The sequence below is a fragment of the Colossoma macropomum genome, unplaced genomic scaffold, assembly GCF_904425465.1.
Source record: "Colossoma macropomum unplaced genomic scaffold, Colossoma_macropomum, whole genome shotgun sequence".
Taxonomy (NCBI): domain Eukaryota; kingdom Metazoa; phylum Chordata; class Actinopteri; order Characiformes; family Serrasalmidae; genus Colossoma; species Colossoma macropomum.
The window spans coordinates 11,550,699-11,577,325 of record NW_023494795.1 but is presented as its reverse complement, the minus strand read 5'-3'; the positions used below and the strand labels follow the sequence as shown (position 1 = coordinate 11,577,325).

The 26,627-nt window shown below is 38.7% G+C and overlaps 1 protein-coding gene and 2 non-coding genes across 3 annotated transcripts; 2 read left to right on the top strand and 1 right to left on the bottom strand.

Annotated features, from left to right (window-relative positions):
* Positions 1-982: 982 nt before the first annotated feature.
* Positions 983-11,779, bottom strand: ociad2 (OCIA domain containing 2). Its single transcript, XM_036581463.1, has 7 exons — positions 11,616-11,779; positions 9,715-9,799; positions 6,635-6,688; positions 6,132-6,179; positions 4,291-4,441; positions 1,358-1,443; positions 983-1,237 (listed from the first exon to the last, which is right to left on the bottom strand). Exons 1-6 carry the CDS (start codon positions 11,676-11,678, stop codon positions 1,359-1,361), a joined length of 486 nt encoding a protein of 161 aa, XP_036437356.1. The 5' UTR covers positions 11,679-11,779; the 3' UTR covers positions 983-1,237; position 1,358.
* A 3,160-nt stretch (positions 11,780-14,939) lies between these two features.
* LOC118816343 lies at positions 14,940-15,055 on the top strand. Its single transcript, XR_005007859.1, has one exon. It is a non-coding gene; the product is annotated as a U5 spliceosomal RNA (small nuclear RNA).
* A 798-nt stretch (positions 15,056-15,853) lies between these two features.
* Positions 15,854-15,925, top strand: trnad-guc. Its single transcript has one exon. It is a non-coding gene; the product is annotated as a tRNA-Asp (tRNA).
* Positions 15,926-26,627: the final 10,702 nt, after the last annotated feature.

Sequence of the window (26,627 nt, the reverse complement as noted above, 5' to 3'; positions counted from 1 at the left end):
GATGGTCTATATTACCTGTTATATGTTTAGTGACTTCTAAGGTTAAAATCTACAGATATGAAGTTGGACACTGAGAGTCTGTCGAGTGTTCATTTCATCTAAATAGGACCACTCAAAATAAAGGGGAGTCCTCATTACTTATAATATCAGCATAATAATTTGAGTGAAAATTAGAATCTATGATTAATTACTTGAATTTCAGAATTTCTGGTCCTTGCGGCCCAATACCCACAAGGTCCAGCATGGGGGACCAGTGCAGTGCCGTATAGGCAGTGGGAGATGGCAGGGAGGCCCTTAGCAGCATAGACCCCTGTGGCAGACACTGGCTCCAACTTAATATAATAATATAATATTCCCCTTTTGCTTTAATGACAGGGTGCATTCAAGCAGGTATGGATTCCATATGTGTGTAGATCAAATCCTCTTGAGAGTCATGTGAACATGTGCTTCAATGGAAGGAATAAGACAAAAAAAATTTGACCTTTTTGTACAAAAGCCTTAACGCGGTCAGTTTCAGTTTGAATAGTGACATAGAAATAATGCAGAATTTCAGATTTGTCTTCTTCATTTTAATTGTCGAATGTCTTTCTTTCTTTTAAAATCTTCAAGATTCTAAAACTTTCTGTGTAAGTTCTTCATTCCTCATTGCTCTCATACACTTTTTGGTACTGTACAAGCATACAAATTTGGGAAAAGATCAGCCGTGGACCATATTTTTCATTGTTTTTTATTGTCTTTTAATGTACACATTTAAAAAAGATGTAAAGTAAATGGTTCTATTTAGAACCATGAGTTCTATATAGAACCATTTCCATACTTTACGGTTCTCTGCATGGTGAAACGGCATGTTGTATATGATTCTATGTAGAATCTTTCTGCAAATGGCTCTATCTAGCACCAAAAAGGGTTCTTCTGTTGTTACAAGCTTGACATCGTAACAATAGCAGAACCCTGGTTGATGCTTTATGAAACTATTTTCAAAAAGGTTTTATATATAGAACCATATTCAACATTCAGTCTAAAGAACCATGCATGCAAAGAACCATTAAGCATAAAATGGTTCTAAATAGAACCATTTTCTTTACAAAAGAACCCGTGAAGAACCATCTTTTTTAAGTTTGTTATGTAGATAAGTTGTATCTCTGTGATCACGCTGTACAACTGTGTTTTCTGGTATGGCTCCCCCTTGTGGTGAAGCTTATTTTAGTCAGAAGTTTCTGCGAGGACATTTGGTGACCTGTAATGGAAACATACAAGTATTACAGCATGAATATGAGATCAGCTTTCTAGTGAGGAGTATATGTGTGTATAGTATATGTATAGTATATATTATATGTTGACTATATGGGGACTCTACCTCAGCTTTGAGTGGGTGTTTCAGTTGCTGCTCCAGCTGTTTGTTTTTCTAGTTTCTGACACTCCTGACATTCATGATTGCAGTGTCTGAAAAAACAATGTACAATGTAAAGAAAGTGTCAGTGGAAACAGGTATTTGAAGTCATGGTATCTAAACACACACACACAATATTCAGGCTTCAAAATAACTGCTGTTTTTATGTGACATACTTTTGGCCATTTTTATAGATAACAGTGTCAGAAACCACATAAGCGAGTCTGTTTGATGTTACATAATTTGATGCAAGTGTGTCATGATTTAGGCCTGCAGTTTGCACAGTTCTATAGTGGTGAGAGGTAACCTTCCATTACTTGTTAGCTAGCAGGGATGTGCATGGGGACTTGAGTACTCAGTCAACCATTGAAGATGCCAGTATTTGAATATTGAAATCACCATTTGGCTATTCTGCTTCATCATGGGAAGATACAGTCTATCCAGTATCCAAATATACAGGTGTACAGTTTTATGCTCCAATAATGTAAAATGTGGAGAGTTTGCTTATATTTGATAGTAAGTATATGTATATTATGTTTTTATATTATTATATTATGTTTTATGACCCCCACTCCCCAATACTAAACTCTGACATTCCCAGGGACTGTTACGCACCCATCACTTTCTGTTGTGCACTCATCACTTTAACTGCTCCATAAGCTCATTCCAATTTGCACTACTGTTTATATTTGCACTGTTTATACCCGCGGACCTGTATGTGCCTTATGTCACTTTAGTGTTAATTTCAAGACCTTCTTATATTTATATTATTTGTATTATTATTATTGTTTATTTATTATTTTGTATTATTCTATTTTTCTACAATTAGTGTTTATTGTGTTTACGATTAGTGTTTAGTGTTTACACCATGGGGTCTGAGAGTAATGCAATTTCAATACTCTGTATGTCCTGTACATATTGTAGTATTGACAATAAAAGCTGACTTGACTTGACGTGTTACTCCAAATTATGAGCACATTGGCAAGAACGCATTGTTAAGGAGTCATAGCACAGCTTTATCACTGACATGTCTAAATAAGTTCCTCTAGCTGATGTTAGCTACGTCAAGAAACAGTGAAAATATATTTCTCAGACAAACTTATATTATGGTACGTCTTCCCTGAGGAACACTGCTGAAAAATCAACGGTAACACTTTATTTGGATGGTCCACTGTAGAGTCTTTGTAAATGTTCAGTATATCTTTAAGTAACATTAAACTAAATAGTCATTAAATGCAACTGACTGTGAAGTTAAGTGTTACTTGGATGGTTCACTGTAGGTGCTGTGTGAATGCTCAGTTGGCCTTTAAGTAATATTCAACTAAATATCCATTAAATTCAACTGAATTTGAAGTTTAGTGTGAAAGAATGTATTAAATCTAACCCTAACCCAAAACCTAACCCTCACCTTAACCTCAAGGTAAAACCTACTCCTAACCCAAACCATAACCATAACGTTGATGACAATCAACTGAACATCACCAGAAAGTTTGTTAATGATTTAAGTCTCTGTAGAGCATCTTTGGGGACCACCCAAATAAAGTGTGACCAAATCAACTTAAGCTAGCATGGCTGGTCACCAGCAAAACCAGCATATTTTGTGTTTTGGATGCTGGTATGCTGGTCAACCAGCATGATCTGCTGGGTGACCAGCTAAACCAGCATCAGACCAGAATAAACCAGCTTAGACCAGCACGGAATTCAAAGCTGCTTTTGTCAGCAGGTAACGCCACCTGTAAGTAGACGATGAGTCCTCATCAGCATCCAGTGTTTTACTAGTTCACTGTTGTTAGCTCATTATCTCATCTGGGGCAGATTTCTTTACTCATCTGACACAAAAACCTACCAATTTTCCTCAGATATTTCTGAAAGAAGAAACATGTTTTCATCTGCATGCTGCTAACACGAGTGCTGTCACCTAAAAAGGTGAACCTAAAACCCTAAATATCAGCCAAAGTCTGTTTTTTGCTGATTTTTCCTTCCACGCTCATCCATTCATGAACCGTTACGGGCACTTGAATATCAAAACTAGTCAGAATGCACATCCCTATTAGCTACATTAGCCTCGTAGCTCCAGCACAAAAGTAAAGAAGCGTACTTCAGACAGATGCATGTCTTGGCTGATGGACTACATTCAGGAAAGGGGAAAATTGTAAATTACTAACCCCAAATTATCCACAAAGTATACAACTTTAAAAAGTGATACATAGAATTGCAGAAGTGTGTCCTGTGAATTAGTGAATTAGACTGTGGGACATGTGCACCTTTAGGACCACCTGATATTTGGCCCAGATATTCGCTGGTGGATCATTCTCAGCACAGCAGTGGCACCAGTGTGGTAGTGGCATTAGTGTGTGTTGTGCTGGTATGAGTGTATAAGGTACAGCAGTACTGATGGGAATTTTTGAGACTGTAGCTCTGTACACCTTTTTACATGCACAATTTGTGTTAGTCACCCTTTTTTCTGACCACAGGACCTCTGCTGGCTGGATAACTCTCAACAGCACTGTGCCTGATAGACTTGTACAAGCACTTGCCAGTGCTGTGCTGAGAACGGTCAACTACTCAAATAATATCTGGACAAGAGTGCTCTTGTGGTCTCTTTTCATAGCTGAATGGGGTAAAGTGGAGCTGACAAATGGGCTACAGTCCAAAACTGTACACCCACAAAACACACCTATACATATATTAAATGGCCAATGAGATACAAGGCAGTTGTTTCTAATAAACTGATAATTTAGTTAATGATTTAGTTGCTGGTCCTTCTCGAAAGCTGACAAGACTGAAACAGTCGTGGCTTGTAAAAAACTGAGGAGTTTTTAAGGCTATAGGAGAAATTTAAATGGAAAAAGCAATGAAATGGAATCAATATTGTCAAAATATTTTCTACAATTGCTTACCTGTGTCTACCTCTGAAGCCTGGGGGCCCAAAGCCTGGTCCCCAGCCTGGGCCGTAGCCATTGGTGAACTCTGGTCCCAGCTTCTGAAACTTTTCTCGACATGTCCCAATGTAAGAAGCTTTCCCAATCGCATAACCCAGAATACCTGCCACTGAAGTATAGAAGAGAGCACACAGGTCACTCATACTCAAGTGTTACTGTTCAAAGTGATTGTAGTAATCATTAAGCCCAATTATTCACTGACAATTGTAAAAGAATTCAGTCTGAATCCCTGAATCTGAACAAAAAACGCATGAAGAGAATGAAATGACTAGCTAAGACAATGAAGTAAACTAGGGGAGATTTAAAGGCTCTTATTTTATATTTGAGTTAAACTCTAACACACAGGTTCCTAACCCTGGTCCTGGTGTTCCTCCTACTTTACACAATTTAGTGTTTTCCCTGCGCCCACCACACCTACTTGAAGGGTCATTGTTTTTGAGCTGATTAGTTGGATCAGGTGTGTTGGAAGCAGGGGAAACACTTAAATGCGCAGGGCAGGGGTACTGCAGCATAAGTGTGACCACTATTGAGCTTCCTGCTGTCTAATGCTGTACTAAAAGCCTTACCTTGCATGCTGCTCACCTTTCTGGTGATACCGATGCCTGTACAGACTCAAACTATTAACCCTTGTGTGGTGTTCAGGTCTGTGGGACCCATTTTTAATGTTTACCAAAAGAGAAAAAGATGCAATTTATTATTATTTCAACCTCAGATTTCTTGGTCTTTGCTCATTTTCTGTGAAGAGCATATAAAATAACCCATTTTCAGTGACCTCACACTGTTGACCCCCTACACATTTATATTACACATGTGGTGTTGGGTGAACCCGCTGGGAATAAAAGTGTGGAGGTGCTGTGTCCTTCACTCTGTTCTCCTCCTACATGACCTGCTGTTAGTGTGTGTGTGTGTGTGTGTGTGTGTTTGTATATGTGTGTGTGTGTGTGTGTGTGTGTGTGTGTGTGTGTGAGGGTGGACAACATAGACAGGCTGCTGACTGGCTACAGCTGCTAAAGGAGAATCCTACACTGGTCACTTGTGATATTTTAAACATCTGGTATTTTTACATAAATCGTTATGGCTGTATTGATTTAAAAAGCAATAATGTGGTGGGTCCACCAGACCACTGAGTAACAAACACATCAACACCACACAAGGGTTAAATCATAGACACTGTTTCACCTGCCTCACAATACGCTCAGCTCTTTTCACATTCATACTAGATCATCATGATAGGCTTCTAACAGTAGTCACTGGTTTTCACTGCTAACAGTGACAGATTTTCACAGATTTGTTTCTCATTGTTACTCTGATAGGCCTCTAACAGTAGTCATCGGTTATCACTGGCTAATCTGGTTAAATCAGATTGTGTAAATACTTAATCTGGTTAAATCTAGTTAAATCAGACTATATATTAATTGTAAAATCCTATTCTCTATTCATTTTGCTCGTGCTGTGTTATTGTTTTTCTAACCGGTGTTGACCAGAGGAGGATGGGCTCCCCTTTGAGTCTTGGTTTCTCTCAAGGTTTTTCCCTCCTGCTCTCTGGGAGTTTTTCCTTGCCCCTTTTGCTGTTGGCTTGCTCAGTGGGGCTTGGATTTTCTGCAAAGCTGCTTTGTGACAATGGCTGTTGTAAAAGCGCTGTGTAAATAAACTTGTCATGACTTGACCAGGGAACTTCTGCTCTAACATATGAGTGCGGAGTGGACAAGTAACAGGTTGGAGTTGAACTGGATTTTGACAAATTAGCTGCACACAAATATAAATGAATCATTTCCTCCTTGGTTTATTAAGGGACTTACCTGCAAGTTTAGGGAATGGTCCAAACCTCTTTGACTGTTTCCAAACACCTGTGAACAAACATACAGTATGCTGCAGAGTTTGGGTCTGCTGGAATCATTTCTGGATATGAAAACAAAACGTACACCATCAAGGTGGAGCTACAAGACTGGTGTTTCTGGTGAAGTGGCCAGTGATTGTCCATTTTGATCCTCTGTCTTCTTCTGAGTATGTAAAATATTCAATTGCTCATATGCAAGAGAATTCCATGTTCTTTTTTGAGTCAGATGGTGAGTGTGTTTATTTTACCGTCCAGTGGACACAAGTTACAAAATAATGAGTGAAGCAACTTCCCTGGCCTATGGTAGTATTAAACAAACCTAAGCTGAAGTTTGGAGTGATTCTACTCTGAACACATTCACCAAAGTGTTTGCAGATGAGGACGTGATACTGCACTACATCTACATGGCAAACGAGTACTATAGTTTTGAAAGTGCAGTGAGTGGTAAAGAGCTGCGATATTTACCATTGTAGATTAGGCCACCAGTGACGGCCATGCTTCCGAGAGAGAGAGGAAGAGCTGGGGGGGAAAATACTGTTTTGAAAATTCCGTAGCTCAAAACATCACTACAGTCGCATGCAAAAGTTTGTGCGCCCCTGGTCAAACTGCACATTTTGTTGATTCTCTTATTCTAACCATAGGAAAAAAACAAATAAAACATAAAATGTGGCCTGTGCAAAAGTTATGGTTTTATTTTTTCTAATATGTTAAATTCAAAAATGTAAATTCAGAAACTGTGCCCTTAAATTTGCAGAAAAATGCCACAGTTTGTTCCCTGGTGAGGACATTTTCAACAAAAAATCAACAAAACAACTTGAAAGGGGGGGATTCAGACTTTTGCATACCACAATCAGGACATCACTTGTCACTACATGCAACAAGTAACATATTGAGAATCTATCACAATACAATTGAATATTATTTATATTCATATTGACAACATATAACAATATTTAACCTTCACAAGGGAGCTACTGAAGTTCAGTGCTTTGTCACAGGATCTGAGGCCATATAATCTGTGGTCTCTATCCTCCTTTTGCATATGACAATTCAGTATAAATGAGTGGTTATATACCCAGCATCTAGTATATCCCTATGAAGTATACAAGTTGCTCTCATGTTTTCAAAGCCTGAAGAATCTATCAACAAAGACTAGAGAGAAATAATATATTCTAGAGTGGCAAACTGCTCTGTGTTAATGTGTACATACACTACAGGTTTGTCTGAGATGAGGTCATGACACTGCACTACATTTACAAGACAAACCACAAGTACTGTAGTTTTGAAAGTGCTGTCAGTGGTGAAGATCTGCAGTATTTACAACTGTAGGTCAGGCCACCAGTGACGGCCATGGCTTGAGGATAATCAAATTGAGACATCTGGGCCCACAGCCAGTTTCCTCCCATTCAGTAAGCTCACACAACATGTCTGAGCAACTGCTGTCAGGGGGATGTGGCTGAAACTCACACGCAAAAGGCTAATGTGGAAGTGATTCCACCCAAAGCCAGATGTAAACACTGACTGATTAGGTCAGTTTGGAAACTAGGCTTGGAAAACATACACACAAAGCCTAACACATGCTGCATCATGTACTGTGCAGATTTAAACCTTTTTAAATATATAAATTAGTATCATTTAAACGGTGTGAGTTTAGACTACGACCTCAACATACGATTGTAGTTTGAGAGGAGGCTGTATGCCTGAGCGGAAGAGAACTGTGCCTCATTCAAAAAGCGGGCTGAACTTCAATGTAAAGGGGCAGAGCTACACTGCTGTAGGCTACATAGGTGTGTATATGTAATGTTGATTTTCATGACATCACAGCAGAGTTGGCCATAAATCAGTACTCAAGTGCTGATGCTTGGGTACAATGAGTTAAAGTAAACACGTAAAAGTAAAAGTACCTTTAAATAAAACAGCCTAAAACAACTTAAAAGTTGTGTTACTTAGTATAAGTACTGAGTAACATATAGAACTGCAGTGGAACTTAAATCCGGAATATTTGAGCATAGAAACTGAAGTTTGTATGGCTCTATTTTTCTCTTTTTTGGATTCTTTTAGTCTAAAATAAAATGCTCAAGCTCCAAAGTTAGAGATGTGACCGATTACAAAGCAGTACAGATGTTGTCACCAACAAAACAGAATGAAATTAAACACAAAAAAAAGAATTTGTAACTCAGTACAAATAGCTGAACAATTTGAAAATACTCAGGAGAGTACAAATCCATCAATATTTTACTTAAGTACATGTACTTGAGTAAATGTAACTAGTTACACCCACCTAAAGATAGAATTTCTAGGAAACTAGACAGGAGGGAGCAGAAGCTTCCATCATAGTCATCCTCCCAAACTTTTTCCTTTGTTTCACAACTCCACTTATTCTATAGGCTATATTTTCAAACTATGTGTATCATGATACCAAACTGGTTCGGAGTCAGAGATGAAAACATATTTTGGACTTTGACTGACTTGGACTTTAGGCTAAAATCGTTTTTCTTTGAGTGTCCCTACACTTTAATTATTATTATTATTATTATTATTATTATTATTATTATTATTATTATTATTATTTAATTAAAAAAAATGATTGAATTGCATTTTGTCACTGACAAAATAATTATAACACTACAGAAATTATACCAATCCTTTTGGCAGAGACTGTTTCGGTAATAACAGTGCTGAATAGTTAACTCATTTTGAGAAGGACTCAAAAATGGTAGCCAGTACATGACTAGCAAACACAGCTTTGAATAGATATACACACATAAAATCATAATATTTTTCATTAAAACACAAAAGAGTTTACTTAATTGCAAAAAAATATGTATTTAAGTGGTGACAGTTCTTAATGTTACTGATTTTCAGACTTTGGGACACATTTACTTCAAAACAATGGGATCTAACTGCTCACCATGTGGCCATGAGGGACAGGGATGCAGTCTCACCGCCTGCTCTAAAATGCGGGGGTGTGGCTAAAACAAGGTGCTGCATACAAATTAAAACTCTTTGTTTTTTGGTAGTGACATGAAAAGTGGGACATTTTTTTAACCTGAGTTTTTTTTACTGAAAAATGAAACTTATGATAAATCTACATATTTCGGGTTCACTTTAAAAGAAATCAAAAATACTCTTAAAAAGTATTGAAATAAAATTACAAATGTACATATTAATGTAAGTTGAAATGTAGGAGTTAGGGTTTGGGACAGCCACCTCCAAACAGAAAGTACCCTAAGAATCATGATTTTTGTATATATTTAGTGTATTACTATCTCAATTAATGCCTTGGGTTTAAATAGATAGAAATCATAACATAATCCTTGTATATATCTAAGGTCTGAATACTCAATGCAAAGGATAACTGGAGTTTTCAAATTATGCAAAAAAGTAAACAACAACAAAAGCAGAGGTTTTTATCACTGTTTTATCTGACCACGGAGAGAATGAACCAGCAACGAATTTAATCGCTGTTGTATTATCAGACAACAGAGATTAAAAATTGTCTAAAGGTCAGAGTCAATGTGAAGAGACTTGTATGTGTGTTGTACCTCGGTACCAGAAGCTCTCTTCTTGACATTCCTTCCAGACCCGTCTCACATCCTCCCTGTGGATATGCTTGTCTCCAATGGGACACTATAGTCAACATGGGACAACAAGTCACAAAAGAGCTGTTAAAACTCCAAATCTTTTTCTTTCAGGTATTTTAATTATGTGCAGCTAATTGACATATTTTAATCATATAAATTCCCTACACTGTTTTTTTCAGTGCACTATTAGGATGAGTATCACACAGCAATCTGTACTTTTAGTTTGAGAGGTAATAAAACATATCACTGTTGTTGGAAGAAAACCTTGTATCTCCAAAAATGGTAACTTTACAGGAGAAGGAAAAAACCTACTTTACTTTTAATGCAAGTCAATGGAACCAGATTTTTTCCCAAGTCATTTTGGGTCATTTCTTTTAGTCCATTCATCATGAAATTTACAAACAGTGTAAAGGGCAACAGGTATTTTCAAATTATCTCAAAAACATCAAAAATGGAGATACGAGGTTTTCTTCCAACAACAGCGAAATATTGAACTGCAGTGGATTTACCAACAATACAATCAAACCCGTTGTGTCAGGTGTGCAAGAGATACTTTTGGCGTAGAGCACCAGTTTGCAGGAAGTTCTTTTTCAAAATTTCAGCATAATTGAAACGGTGAGATGTAAACAAGTTTTTCAAAGAGGTTTAAAATGAAATCTGCCATTCTAGAGAAACTTGCTGAGTCAGAATTGTTTACACCAACGATGATGGGGACCAGACATTTCAAGTGTCTAATGCCTCTATAGACAAGAGTTTAGCCTAAAACCTAGCTTTTAAAATACATATAGGGCACTCCACGGCAAAATAGCACCAAAAGAAAACATATTTTAAGATTTTCCACTATTTTACTGTTATCAACATTACATACAAAAACTCAGAAGACATATATGGGTCCACTGATGGTTTTAGGTGGTAAATAAAATGGCTACGTTTGTGCTATAGATATGGTGATTCCTGGTTCTTATCACAAGCATTGTAATAGGTTGACAATTTTTTTTTTCAGTGAACCATTTTACATCAAACCACACCAAATGACTTTGCCTGCATCTAAACCACTTCATTATGTAGATTTTTTTAAATAGGTAGAATTCCCCTTTACTTTATTAACAAAAACTTAATAGGTTCATTAACTTTGTTGATGTACACTTCAATATCATCTGATACTGTGATTCACTGTATGTGCAGAAGTATCCAGGCACCCCTTCTACTTAGTGAATTCAGCTATTTTATGGTGCATCCAGTGCCCATAAAAGCATTCAGTTGCACATAGGCAGTACAATCTCTGTAGAAAAGCATTGTCAATAGAAAGGGATTCTCTGGGTCAGCCACACATGAGCCTAAGGTCACCGTGACTAATGCCATGCGTCAGCTAGAGAGGTATAAGGCCCACCAGCATTGGGCTGTGGAGCAGTGAAACTGTGCACTCTGGAGTATTGGAGCTCCATCCACTGCCTTTGAAGGGATGTTTGTGACCCAATCATCAACTAATCATCCAACAACAGTACCTGACCTCACTAAAGCTCATTGAATGCAATCAAATCTTCACAGCAATGTTTCAACATCTAGTGTAAAACATTCCCAGACGAGCATAGACTGTTACTGCAGCAAAAGAAGACAAACTTCCTATTAATACCCTTGATTTCAGAAGAAATGCTGGACAAGCAGGTGTCTACAAACTTTTGGACATATAATGTATTTTAAGACAATATTGTGATACTGAATTTTATCAGCGCTGCCCAGCACTACTCTAAACACTCAGCATCTTTGTAAGCTGTGCCACCTATGAGAGCCACAAAGTTCAGTTGTCAGCCAACTGCTTATCTTCCTCAAACACAGACTCAACCCATATTTTTCAGACTTACCACCCAACCTGCTTTTGCTTTAACCCGAGCTCCTTCTGTGTTCTCAGTTGCTTGGGTGCTCATTGTTCTCCTCGTCTCTCAGAACGTGCAGTCTATCAGCTGTGTCTCTTACCCACTTCCCCTGCTCACTCCTTTTTTCAGTGCGTACTCAAGCCACTTTTTTCACCTCTGCCTTAAAAACACGTTTGGCTCCTCCCTCCTTGGCTACACATTAAAAAGGCCCTTCCCACCAGCCTAGTCATGCAATCTCTAGCAATTTTGAACTGCTGACCCAATTCTCCTCCACCGCATGTAACATCCTCTGTCCATTATGCTGAACTCTTCCTATGGCAAACATGTAAAAATATACAATCACTATTCTCCATACTACACAGTAAAGCTGTGCTGATTTGTTGAATAATAAAAGTTTAATTCCAAAATGATGTCCATTTGTAAACATTTTTAATAGAAAAAGATTTTTTTAAAAGAATAACAATATTTCTCTAATAAAGGTGGTATTAATCATAATATAGCGTTAATACCAACCAACCGGCCACTTTATTAAGTACACCAACCTTGTATCTACTATTTTATCAGCTCCACCAAATAGGAGCACTTTGTAGTTCTACAGTTACAGACTGTAGTCCATCTGTTTATCTACATACTTTGTTAGCCCTTCTTTTATTCGGTTCGTCAATGTTCAGGACCCCCACAGGACCACCACAGAGCAGGTATTATTTGGGTGGTGGATCATTCTCAGCACTGCAGTGACACTGACGTGGTGGTGGCTTGTTAGTGTGTGTTGCGCTGCTATGAGTGGATCAGACACAGCATTTTGTCTACGTATGTCGCCACATCACATACCACATACCACTTAAATGTTCTTCATTAAGCTTAAAGCTACATGCTTTGTGGCTTTCAGTATATTTGAGTATATTTCAGGCTTCTTAGCGCCACTTTTAACATAAACAGATTTTGACACAGTACCCATACTATCACTTAAGTACACTTTCTCTATACTTTATACTTATATCGTTTTTTGGCACACTGAGTTTTTTCTCTCTTAATCAAGTAGACCATGAACTGAAGAGAAGCAGAATTAAATGTTTGGAAGATATTGACCTTTAGAACTCACTCCATACAAGACCTACACAATGTTATTCCTGTGACTATCACAATGCTGTGACTTTGACGCCATGCATGCTGTCAGGCAGCTGCGGAAGTGTCATCACAAATATCATACCCTCATTGTTTTATTGCCCTGCCATTCCTTCCTTCACAGTGCATTTGTTTGGCCATGTTCGTTTTTGTTTAACTTTTACCCCCATACCTGATAAACCACTCCCTTCAAACAATCCGTCGTACAGAGGTGTACAGAGATGAGGGAGTGTCCAAACAGGCTCTAAAGTCAAGTTGCAAAAAGGCTCCACATCTCTTTTGGTATTTATCTTCAGAATTTGATCTGTGTCATTGCCTTATATGATTTTAAATCAATACTTAAAGTTTCTTGAACTACTGTTAAGCTTTATGACCTGTCTGTAAAGCACTTTGAGTTGCCACAGGTATGAAAAGTTCTCAGTGAATACAACCTCATTTCCAAAAAAGTTTGGACACTGTATAAAATGTGAATAAAAACAGAAGGCAATGATGTGCAAATCATTTAAATCGTATATTTAAATGAAAATAGTACAAAGACAACATATCAAAAGTTGAAAAAGAGAATTTTTTTTTTTAAAATATGTGCCCATTTTGAATTTGATGCTGACAACACGACAAAAGTTGGAAAACACCTGCTGATTTATTGGCAGCAGGCCAGTAACAAGTAACATGATTGGGTATAAAAGACCATCCCAGAGTGGCTGAGTCTTTCAGAAGTAAAGATGATGAGGGGTTCACCACTCTGTGAAAGATTGCACGGACAAATAATGTAACAATTCAGTAATAACTTTTCTCAATTTTTTTTCTAAAAGAGCAAAAAACTTTCGCTTTTCATCATCTACAGTACATAATAACATTAAAAGATTTAGAGAATCTGGAGAAATCTCTGTATGCAAGGGACAAAGCCAAAAACAAGTATTGGCTGGCCGTGATCTTTGTTCAGATGCGATTCTGTAGTTTAAATCACTGCAAGGGCTCAGTAACACTTCTGAAAACCACTGTATGTGAACACAGTTCATCACTGCATCCACAAATACAAGTTAAAACTCTACCATGCAAAGAAGAAACCACATATAAACAGGATCCAGAAACGCCGCCGCCTTCTCTGGGCCTGAGCTCATTAAAGATGGACTGAGGTGAAGTTGAAAAGTGCCCTGTTGTCCGACAAATCAAAATTTAATTTCTTTTTGGAAATCATGGACTCTGCGTCCTCTGGGCTAAACACCACCCAGCTTGATGTCAGCACACAGTTGAAAAGCCAGCGTCCATGATGGTATGGGGGGGTTGGGTGCATTAGGGCACATGGCATGGGTGACTAATTCTGAACGATGTATACAGGTTTTTGAGTAACATATCCATCTAGATTGCATCTTTTTCAGTGAAGTCCTTGCTTATATTAGCAAGACAATGTCAAACCACATTCTGCATGTATTACAACAGTTTAGCCCATAAAAGTATATCAGTATAGCTAGACCTCTCACTCATGAAAAAATGTTGGAATTCCCCTTTGAGAATGCTGTTTCCAGGTAAAAACAGTCTGTTTCCAGGTAAAAACTGGGAATAAAATCTGAACGATTTAGAGAAAACCACTGAAAGTTGAAGAATGGTTTTATTGAATTAAAAGATACTGTGAGTTAACAGCAGTAAATCAGTGAAGGTGTGCTGTGTCAGCTGTCAGATGGTGGAATGTTTGTGTGAAGGACAAACTACGAGTAAAGCAGCTCTGTATAAAGGATAGACTCGGTTTATCCTTCACAGGTGCTGTAATGCTTAAGCTGTTTTGTAGATAGTGAAATGCATCAGCTATGTGAGTTTATCTGGCCTTATTCGGAGCGATTCTCTCTCACTCTCTCTCTCTCTCTCTCTCTCTCTCTACTTTCTCTCTCCCTCTCTGTCTTTTCTCTCTCTCTCTCTCTCTCTCTCTCTCTCTCTCGCTCAGGAATAACCACGTGGGAAACCAGGAAGTGGAAGCAATTTTCCCATAATGCACTGCGCACAACAGTTTGACTTTATATCAATGTTATATCTGTTTATATGGTTTAACAAATGTAATTAGTGATTATTACATAGTTATTACGGTGTTTTGGGTGAACTGTAGTGTGTTGGTGGGGGTCACTGTGTGTCTGCCGTAACTGTGAGTTGTGCTGCTGTCAGTGAGGCGCTGAGCCGCCCGCTCTCAGCTTCAGTTCACTCTTGTTTCTCTTCAGATCGTATAAATCTTTCGCCTTTTACTAAAGATTTCCGTGGGGAGGAACATTATGAGTATCAACTAATTTTTTGATGCCCTGCTTCAGTGCGGGGCTTCCTACACTGGTGAAAAATAGAACAAACTGATTCAAAAAGTTCAATCTGTACGTGGACTTGTTCAGAGATTACTAATTGTACAGTAGTGCATGTAGTTGTATTTGTTGACGCAGAGATGTTAAACTCAACAATGAAAGGGGCCAAATTAAAAATTCTCCCCAAATCTGTGGGCCGGAGACACAGTGTTTATTTATATGTATAGTTTTTAATCAGTGTCGTATTAAAACCCGAGCAGGCCACTGTTTATTCAAAATACGAAAAACCTTCAGCAGTAAAATACAGACACTTAGCAGCAGTAGATGTTAAAATATTACATGAATACTTAAAATTTTCAAAATTTAAATGCCCCCATGTCTTTTAAACCTACCTATCTGCTTGAATTAGACACCTGGCCTTCTTTTTTGCTGCAAGTTCCTTCATTTCTGACGTTAGGTGTTTATGTTGGCTGCAGCTGAGATATGACTGGTGTGGAGCTGTAACCGCTGCCCCATACATTGTTGTTGGGGTAGGAGAGTCACAGCGCACATTACATTGCAGTGCATGCTGGGTACTGTAGTGCAGCACATTGTGAAACGGTCTACTGTTAATAGAAAATGAAAACACTTTTGCGGGCCGGATTGGACTGTGTCGCGGGCCTGATCTGTGTTTGATACACGGGTGTTAGACTGTGGATGTGCTTTCTGTACACAGTCAGCTCTGTCCGCTCTGAGGTGAAGCCACATCAGCCCTCCCTACACTGTCTTATAACGGCAGTAATGAGTTTTGAGGCAGTGTTTCAGAGAGAGGTTAGCGCCTCATCCTCGTTAGTATAGTGGACAGTATCTCCGCCTGTCACGCGGAAGACCGGGGTTCGATTCCCCGACGGGGAGAGTCAAATCACTTTTCTTCAGTTTTATCAACTTAAATCTTCAAGTTTTTCATTGGCAACAAACACGCTGAGAGACTCTGACCCGTGTCTGTGACGGGCCGTAATAACGGAGTGTCCGCTTCTCACCAACCTCACAAACTTCTGTTCACTCAGCCTGAGAAGCAGAGGCATTTAATTCGACTCGCCTCTGGGGGGCGCTAAGCAACTCCGTTTAAACACAGAGTCAACTTTATTCTTCTTTGAACACAGAAACACAAACTGGGATTAACTTTTATCAACATATTTGCTTCTATCAAATACAAGCTTGGGGCAAGTAAATGGCAAAAAAATAGGAATATCATTTTCTTATTTTTGTCTGATTTAATGGCTGTGAATCTGCAACCTTTCAGTTAGATTTTCTTTCAATTCAGCGTAGCAAAAAGAAAATATTACTAAATACTCATTATGCATCTAAGGTTTTCTTTCTGTGGCCTACATTTAGATTTTTTTCCATGCCCATCATGCATGATGCATCCATTAGCTTATATGAATTTGGGCGTAACCTACACATAAGACTTGATACTTGTGCATTAAAATAATAATAAAAATGACTGCAGAAGCTCATGTAAAAGTCAGATTATGACATTTTATGTATTGACGCAGACAAATGATTTTTTCACTCCTACTTATTACTAAGTACAGGCTGTAAATTTAAGCCTTAATCTGAGCTCAAAGGCCTTTGAGTGGGGAAAAAGGGGATTTAATTAAATAATTAAATAGTTAATTAAATAATCCAGTACACAGTAGAAGTGAGTAATAGTAAACCTTGACAGTGCTAAATTCTTAACATACTGTAAAAATATTTACTGTTGGGGCCTAAAATAAAATTTTAGACAATTTGAAATTCACCATAACACTTTCTTTGTTCTTACCATTCGAGAATCATGTTATTGTTATACGTATATTTTTTATGCAGATGTTGTGTTCTTTTCTTTTCACTTCAAAAATCATCAAAATATGTCATCTGGCCAGGTGTATAACACGTCACTTGGGTAAGCAGAACTTGAAAGATGATTGTGGAAAATGCAGTCTTGTACTATTTAACTTTATAGCTATAGCATTAAAATTAGACACCAGAATCAGTTTATTTCCAAGCCTTTTGGAGGGCCTCTTATTCAGGGAGGACCCTGGTTAGTCAGGTATATCGTTACCCGCAGCCTGATGCCCAGGCTGCACACATAGCACCAGTGGCATCACTAGAGATTTATGGATAGAGGGGTTAAGTCCAAGTGGGTCTGAGGGCATTGAAGTTGCTTGTAGAGAAATACTTTTAATGGCCCAAACATGTCTGTCCAGTAAGGTGGAAAATTGATCACAAAACAGCTATTTGCTCAAGTTGTCACACAGAAGATGTGTCTCTTCATAGTGGACTAAGCACAAATCAAACAAAGGTATTAAACTTAAGCAATGCTATCTCTTCTGTCGTAGATAAGCTTCAGATCCTGAATATGTTATTCAAATACACAGATTATAGATTGGTACAGCCTCAGTTTGTGCAACTAGATAAAGTGTGATTTTTGTCCTGTAATTGCACTTTTGTCCTGTAATTGCACTTACATGTTTAATAGTCCAGGTCAGGGTTTCTTAACCTGCGGGCCGCCGACCACCAGTGGGCCGTGAAGCATCCTGAAGTGGTCTGTGGGCCTTTACTCAGAGTGAGGCAGTGATTTGGGCCAGTAACATCACTGTAAGTCATAAAAACATAAGTGGAAAAATGATTAACTTAGTATTTCAAATTAATCACAAAAACCCTCAAAACTCGAGACAACTCAAAACCAAACAGTCACTCTTTTGGAAAAGCCAGTGGAGTGTTTTCAGTGATAACGCGATGGATTCCAGCTCCAAATTACATCTACCTTGTATATTTTTTATTCTTTTTTTCTTTCTTTCTTTCTTTTTTGACACTATCACTATATGATCACTATAACCATGTGGGTTTTAACACATTTCATGTTTTTTGACATACCTGCAAATTTTGCAAACCTGCTGACAATCAGAATGGCCAATCTGATCTTTGTCAGTACCTAATTTTCAGGTTTTCAGTGTCAGCATTTAAGAAAAGAAAAATCAAGTTGTATTAAAAAAAGCTGATTTTAGTTTTCTTGTGGGCCGTTATGCTTTGTAGATACACAGAGGTGGGCCTTGGGGCGGAAAATGTTGAGAACCCCTGGTCTAGGTGACATGGTCACAGTGACATCTGACAGCACAAAAATGATATTTTCTCAATTCTGGCCTCTCCTGACTCTTCTTCTGCACAACGTCACACTATTAATTTACAACACTTTCTTCTTGACCACTAACCTTTATCAGACCTGCTTCTTCAGCTCTGTCAGTGTCCTTCAGGTTCTCCACCTCCGTGTCCTTGCCTGTGTTTAGTAAGATGTTTTATTATGTAACTCACATTTACAAGAATTCAAGTATCAATGAATTGATTTTTTTGTGTTTGAACTGGCAAAAATCTCCTCACCTGACTGGCCTTCTACAGAGCTGGCGGTCAGCATCGCTGCTGGACTGCATTCAGTACCATTACAGAGCGGCAGTTTAAAGAAGATACTGTCCAAAAGTATACTATGTCAAGAATATTGCTCTCAGAAAGCGGGATAGGATGTTTATGTAGATATGGCTGTGTGGTTTGTGAAGCACAGAGAACCTGTTGATGTGATTGTTTTTCCTCTGGTTTTATATTAAGCCTGTTTCATTTATTAGTCTATGTAGGGGATCTGAACTTTATGTAGTATTTATTTATTTATAATGATGGTTAATGCTTTGTAGCTCAGTAAGTTATAGTATTCCTTAATCCGTGTAGATATTCATTATAGATTAACGTTGGCGCCTTCTTACACGAACCTGAAGTTAGCTACTTATTTGCCAGCATCTTGTTCGAATTTTCCCGTTCCACCTTAAATGGTGCATCAGCAGCTTCTTGTTCGAATTTTCCCGTTCCGCCTTAAATGGTGCAGCTTCAGGCACCAGAAAGTGACTGCTGCACTATTTAACATTAGGAGTTGGATCTCTGCATGCTGGGTGACGAGCAGAAGTGGCTGCCCTTGTGGCAGCAGGAAGCGGCCACTTTTACTATCGACGGCCTCTGCACGGCCACTTCAGAGCTACTTTTACTAGCGACCGTCACTTCACCGGCGCTGCTCCGACACTTTTAAATTTACACCTACGTTTCAAATAAATTGTAATCCACGCCAAAATACATTCACAAAAGGCACTTCAGGAATATATTGCCATGTGAAAAATATTCTACATTCTGTGTGAGAGTCTTACTGTATACGTAATGCAAAGTACAATACAAAACACAGAAGTCAGTACCGTTCATTTAGTTCATTTATATTTAGTTACATCTTTGACCTTTATTAAAATTTCATACAATATATATTTAAGAAATACATTTTTGGCCATTTTCATATATTGCAAATATATATTTTATATATTTTATATTTTATATATATATATATATATATATATATATATATATATATATATATATATATATATATATTTATAATATAATGTGTATGGAAATAACGGGGGAAGCAGTTTTATTGTAGAAATTACAACATTCAATATTTAATTGTGTAATGAACATTTCATCTTCTAGATGTCTTTGTCTTATAAATTAAGAGTCCAAGTTTTTTGCATTTCCTCTCCTACTTTCTTTCCTCTTTTGCTGTACCAATTGTTTTGGTAATACTTTCTTGGAAATTAATTACTACATTTAATAACATTAGTAAACCATGAACATCAACATTATTAAGACATAAATAATGTTTGCAAAGTATTTAACACTTGTATTAAATTATGTTTGTTAGTGTCAAATAAAGAACACTTGAATTATATCATGTTTATTCTATATATGACTTTTTTTACTTTTTTCTTTTTTTTCTTGTTTATATTTGGATTTATTAATTTGGCAGTAACTCATTTCAATTGTATATAGTTAATATATTTACTATTTCATTTAATATTTAATGTTTAAGAACTATAACGCAAATTCAAAATGTCTTTTTACAGATATCGGGTATGTTTTCATGCCTTTAAATCTCTCACTTCATTCTCAGTCTCAGCCTTGTTGGAAAGGGGCTTCTGACTTTGATCCCCCCTCACCAATTTACTGAACTTCTCAGGTGGCAGAGCAGTTCGGTGAACAGGACAGAATAGATGCACCTGAAAAAAAGCAGAAGCACTTCAAAAAATGCTGGATGCTGGATAATTCACTGATGAGTGAAATGAAAGGATGGAAAAAGAAAAAAAAAAAACAGGAAAATCCTTCCATCAACCAAACAACCACGAAGTAAACTAAAATTGCCACATCGCTAAATATTCACTGTACAAAACTAAAATAATAGGCCAACATGACTACACAGAGTTTTAGTGAGGCTAAATAGTAACGTGTGATGGGTTAATATTTACTTCGAAATTTTTTCCTTTTTACTTCGTCATAAAGTGTTATAGCCGGCAGTTCTTGTAGGATGCAGTTTACAACGGAATGTAGCGGTTCCAGTGATTCCTCATCTCCTAACCCCAAACACAAAGCGCCACAAACCTACAGCCCATGGAAAATCCCTTCAGATAGTGGTGGCTCATCTTACGTCTCAGCACAGATCTGTAGATGAGTAAAATATGCTAAAGAAGAAGTGGCTAATAAACGTGTCAGGGGCAGAGGTCGCTAATAAAAGCGGCCACGATGTGGCGACCATTAATAAAAGCGGCCACGATGTGGCGACCATTAATAAAAGCGTCCGCGATGTGGCGACCGTTAATGAAAGAGGCCACGATGTGGCGACCGTTAATAAAAGCGTCCGCAATGGCGCGATCTTTAATAAAAGAGGCCACGATGTGGCGACCGTTAATAAAAGCGTCCGCGATGTGGCGACCATTAATAAAAGCGGCCTCGATGTGGTGACTGTTAATAAAAGAGGTGGCGACCATTAATGAAAGCAGCCACGATGTGGCGACCGTTAATAAAAGCAGCCACGATGTGGCGACCGTTAATAAAAGCGGCCTCGATGTGGCGACCATTAATAAAAGCGGCCTCGATGTGGTGACCATTAATAAAAGAGGTGGCGACCATTAATGAAAGCGGCCGCGATGTGGCGACCGTTAATAAAAGCGTCCGCGATGTGGCGACCATTAATAAAAGCGGTCGCGATGTGGCGACCGTTAATAAAAGCTTCCGCGATGTGGCGACCATTAATAAAAGCGGCCGCGATGTGGTGACCATTAATAAAAGAGGTGGCGACCATTAATAAAAGCGGCCGCGATGTGGCGACCATTAATAAAAGCGTCCGCGATGTGGCGACCGTTAATAAAAGCGGCCACGATGTGGCGACCATTAATAAAAGCGGCCACGATGTGGCGACCATTAATAAAAGAGGTGGCGACCGTTAATGAAAGCGGCCGCGATGTGGCGACCGTTAATAAAAGCGGCCACGATGTGGCGACCATTATTAAAAGCGGCCACGATGTGGCGACCGTTAATAAAAGCGGCCGCGATGTGGCGACCATTAATAAAAGCTTCCGCGATGCGGCGACCATTAATAAAAGCGGCCGCGATGTGGCGACCATTAATAAAAGCTTCCGCGATGTAGCGACCATTAATAAAAGAATCTGCGATGTGGCGACCATTAATAAAGGAATCTGCGATGTGGCGACCATTAATAAAAGAATCTGCGATGTGGCGACCATTAATAAAAGCGTCCGCGATGTGGCGACCATTAATAAAAGAGGTGGCGACCATTAATAAAAGCTTCCGCGATGTGGCGACCATTAATAAAAGAGGTGGCGACCATTAATAAAAGCGTCCGCGATGTGGCGACCATTTATAAAAGAGTCCACGATGTGGCGACCATTAATAAAAGAGGTGGCGACCATTAATAAAAGCGGCCGCGATGTGGCGACCATTAATAAAAGAGGTGGCGACCATTAATAAAAGCGTCCGCGATGTGGCGACCATTAATAAAAGCGGCCACGATGTGGTGACCATTAATAAAAGAGGCCACGATGTGGCGACCATTAATGAAAGCGGCCACGATGTGGCGACCGTTAATAAAAGCGGCCGCGATGTGGCGACCATTAATAAAAGAGGTGGCGACCATTAATAAAAGCGTCCGCGATGTAGCGACCATTAATAAAAGAGGTGGCGACCATTAATAAAAGCGTCCGCGATGTGGCGACCATTAATAAAAGAGGTGGCGACCATTAATAAAAGAGGTGGCGACCGTTAATAAAAGAGGCCACGATGTGGCGACCGTTAATAAAAGCGTCCGCGATGTGGCGACCATTAATAAAAGAGGTGGCGACCATTAATGAAAGCGGCCACGATGTGGCGACCATTAATAAAAGAGGCCACGATGTGGCGACCGTTAATAAAAGCGGCCGCGATGTGGCGACCATTAATAAAAGAGGTGGCGACCATTAATAAAAGCGTCCGCGATATAGCGACCATTAATAAAAGAGGTGGCGACCATTAATAAAAGCGTCCGCGATGTGGCGACCATTAATAAAAGAGGTGGCGACCATTAATAAAAGAGGTGGCGACCGTTAATAAAAGAGGCCACGATGTGGCGACCGTTAATAAAAGCGTCCGCGATGTGGCGACCATTAATAAAAGAGGTGGCGACCATTAATAAAAGCGGCCACGATGTGGCGACCGTTAATAAAAGAGGCCACGATGTGGCGACCATTAATGAAAGCGGCCACGATGTGGCGACCGTTAATAAAAGCTTCCGCAATGTGGCGACCGTTAATAAAAGCGGCCGCGATGTGGCGACCGTTAATAAAAGCTTCCGCAATGTGGCGACCGTTAATAAAAGCGGCCACGATGTGGCGACCTTTAATAAAAGAGGCCACGATGTGGCGACCATTAATGAAAGCGGCCACGATGTGGCGACCGTTAATGAAAGCGGCCACGATGTGGCGGCCGTTAATAAAAGCGGCCACGATGTGGCGACCATTAATAAACGCGGCCTCGATGTGGCGACCGTTAATAAAAGCGGCCACGATGTGGCGACCGTTAATAAAAGAGGCCACGATGTGGCGACCATTAAAAAAAGAGGTGGCGACCATTAATAAAAGAGGTGGCGACCATTAATAAAAGCGGCCGCGATGTGGCGACCATTAATAAAAGCGGCCTCGATGTGGCGACCGTTAATAAAAGAGGCCACGATGTGTCGACCTTTAATAAAAGCGGCCTCGATGTGGCGACCATTAATAAAAGCGGCCTCTATGTGGCGACCGTTAATAAAAGAGGCCACGATGTGGCGACCGTTAATAAAAGAGTCCGCAATGTGGCGACCATTAATGAAAGCGGCCACGATGTGGCGACCATTAATAAAAGCGGCCTCTATGTGGCGACCGTTAATAAAAGAGGCCACGATGTGGCGACCGTTAATAAAAGAGTCCGCAATGTGGCGACCGTTAATAAAAGCGGCCACGATGTGGCGACCTTTAATAAAAGCGGCCTCGATGTGGCGACCATTAATAAAAGAGGCCACGATGTGGCGACCGTTAATAAAAGCGGCCTCGATGTGGCGACCGTTAATAAAAGAGGCCACGATGTGGCGACCGTTAATAAAAGAGTCCGCAATGTGGCGACCATTAATGAAAGCGGCCACGATGTGGCGACCGTTACTTCTTTGGTCTTGAGAAAAGAAAGGTTACATAGTTTGTTAAGAGGACTGAAGATCAGGGAAACTATTCGTACAGTACCTATTTGTGTTGTTGATTCTTATAACAGTCTAAATATAAAGCAATTAATCACCCTGATAGTTTACCGTTATTTAACTCGCTTATAGACCCCATAATTGCTTATTATGAATTCAAAACAATGTTCTCAATCTTAGCCTGAAAAATAATGTTTCAGGAGAAATGATGGGCTGACTTCTGAAATCTGTCTTTCTTCTTGCTGTTTGTGAGGAATCATTTACTAAGGAAGAGTTTCCCCTTAGTTTGAGACAAAGGGTCATTACCCGAACTCCAGAACCTGATGACCACATTCTGTCCATTGATAATTGGTGTCCTATAACTCTGCTTAATAATGTTTCCATAATCTGCTAAATGCTGTAAATGTAAATGTAAATAATCATTTCGTCTGTCTTGGCTACACGTCTTAAAGCGGGTTTACACATTATTATAAGTCCAAATCATTGTGTATTTATAAAATGTGGCCCTATCTCAAACAATGTTCATTTGATATTGGACCTCATTGACTATGGTGAAATCTTAGAAGGTAACTCCTTTATTTCTTGATTTTTGCAAGGCATTTGACACGATCAGCCACAAATTTATTTTTGATACAGTACTTAATGTCCTGGACTTGGCTATCACACTCAACTAAACTATTAAAATGAGCTGGATTAGACGCCTCCTCAAAAATCCTGATAGTATGTGTGATCTTACAGCTAATTTCCTCGTCTGAAAAGTACATTTTTGCTCATGTGCCCTTACAATGTTAACAACGCCACCCATAAAACTATCAGCTTTTCACAGACAAGCTTTGTTAAATTGGGTATTAATTTACAAACACAGTTTTTCACCTCATCAGTCTTTTTTTCTGGAACAATGAGCACATTACCTATAAGGGAAGATCACTGTTCTCACATTTATGGTTTAGTAATAGGGTTTCGTTGATTCAACAGTTACCTGATGATAACCATCATTTTATTACCTGCTCTGACTTTTGTAAAAAGATTGGTAATATCAGTTCAAATGCTGAAATGAAGAGAGTATGTGACTCTGTCTCTGATGGTCTTCTCTCATTACTTAAGGGTAACAACAAAGCTACAGAAGATTTTTATTTACACAACTAATTTCTGTTAATAGGGTTACTGTAGTAAATTAAATCAATAAGCGCTTGAGGTCGTGCTTTACTGTGATTTTATCACGGGGAAGGGAGTTTTAGCCACTCAGCTTCGGGTAGTACCTAAGAACACTGTTCCCATGATAAAATCACAGTAACGCACGGCCTCAAGCGGCCAACATAAAACATGATGAAATGCACATTTTTAGAAAAATAATTTAAGTTATTATTAATAATAATCAACATAAAAAATGTTTCACCAAGAAATGTAGTTTCCTTAGTGTACGTTATGGTTGCCAAGCAACCATGGACTGCTGAATGCAGAAAATGCGGTCACCCATCGCTGTATATTGTGGTCATCTTAAACTTTTTGTCGTATAACAATGAACATATCATAGCTTATCGCTGTTTAATGCAAAAACCTTTATACCGCTTTATAAGTGCTTTTTGGCCACCAAATTACCACCCCGAGTCTTATACACTGTAAGCCTGGATAAGTTGAATTTACTTTAAAAAAAATTGAAGAAACCGGTTGCCTTAAAAAAAATAAGTAATGTGGAACGACAACTTGAGTTAGAATAACCATAATTTTTGAGTTAGGCTAACATAAACACGTTTGTACAACTCATAAATTCTAATTATTTTAACTTAACGTCTTGATATTGCAATTAAACTATATGTTTCATTGGGCAATTGAGAATGTTTTTGAATGCCATTGACCCCTTTGTCAAATACCGAAATGTTAACCTTTACTGTGAATATGGTCACTGACCAATACCAACACTCGCTCATCAGCAAAGAGAACATCAATCTTCACTCTGGTGGAATGAAAGCACACTGACAGGGAATAAAACAAATGGAAAGAAACACTCAATATGCAAATAGACGGCGCCCAGAGCCAATGGGAAAGAAATATACACTTAAGAAATACACGTTAAAATCGTGTTAACAAAACACACATGTAACTGCATTTTACAGCTTACTTAGTTTCACCCAGTTTTAGCTGGAGCAACTTTAATGAGAAAGAAACAATTAAAGCCAACAGAAATATTGCCATTTTTGAATGCGGGGGTTTCAAAGTTGCCATGGCAACAGACTAAACTAAATAGCAATAAGTTAATTCAACTCAAAAATGTCATTTCGGTGTACAAAATCATCAAAAACGTTCCCTTAACTTAAAATTGTTGAGTAATATGTGGGATATACTGAGTTTTATGTACAACGGACTCATTTTATTTGAGTTAAAACTAAATGCGGGATTACAGTGTATAGAGCCACTGAATCCAACGGCACCCCTCTTCTCGTGATGCGGCTGAATCTCAGATGGCGCCCCGCTCCCTACATAGTGCACTACATGAGAATTTAAATACTTCTGCACTCAAACAGTGCAAAATATAGCCAGAAATAGTCAAAATTTCAGTCATAAAAATAATTTGGGATTCAGACACATCCGTACTGGACAAACAGTGCACTATTTGGCTGTAGAAGCTAGAATTTCAACTTCATAGCTAGCACACTATTTAAGAAGTACGGAAGGCGTTTGGGATTCGGCCTGGGTTTGACACGACTACTGACTGAAACAGACATTTGAAGCGTGTAATCCATTCAAGTGACATTCTTTAGACTTCTATATCCCCGTAGTTGGAAGAAAACCTTGTATCTCTAAAATCATAACTTTATAGGAGAAAGAAAAAACATTGTTCACTTTTAATGTAAGTCAGTGGAACCAGACTTTTTTCCAAGTCATTTTGGGTCATTTCTTTTAGTCCATTCATCATGAAATTATGTAAAAACTGAAAAATGGAGATACAAGGTTTTCTTCCGACAGCAGCGATATTGTAGTTTTACATGAATCATG

Excerpts from the sequence above, each read along its gene's own strand:
- ociad2 (XM_036581463.1), bottom strand. The coding sequence starts at position 11,678 with ATGAGCACCCAAGCAACTGAGAACACAGAAGGAGCTCGGGTTAAAGCA. Across the intron at positions 6,180-6,634 it reads TGGTGGCCTAATCTACAATG|GTGTTTGGAAACAGTCAAAG; the intron begins GTAAATATCGCA and ends GTTTGTTCACAG. Across the intron at positions 4,442-6,131 it reads ACCATTCCCTAAACTTGCAG|TGGCAGGTATTCTGGGTTAT; the intron begins GTAAGTCCCTTA and ends TCTATACTTCAG.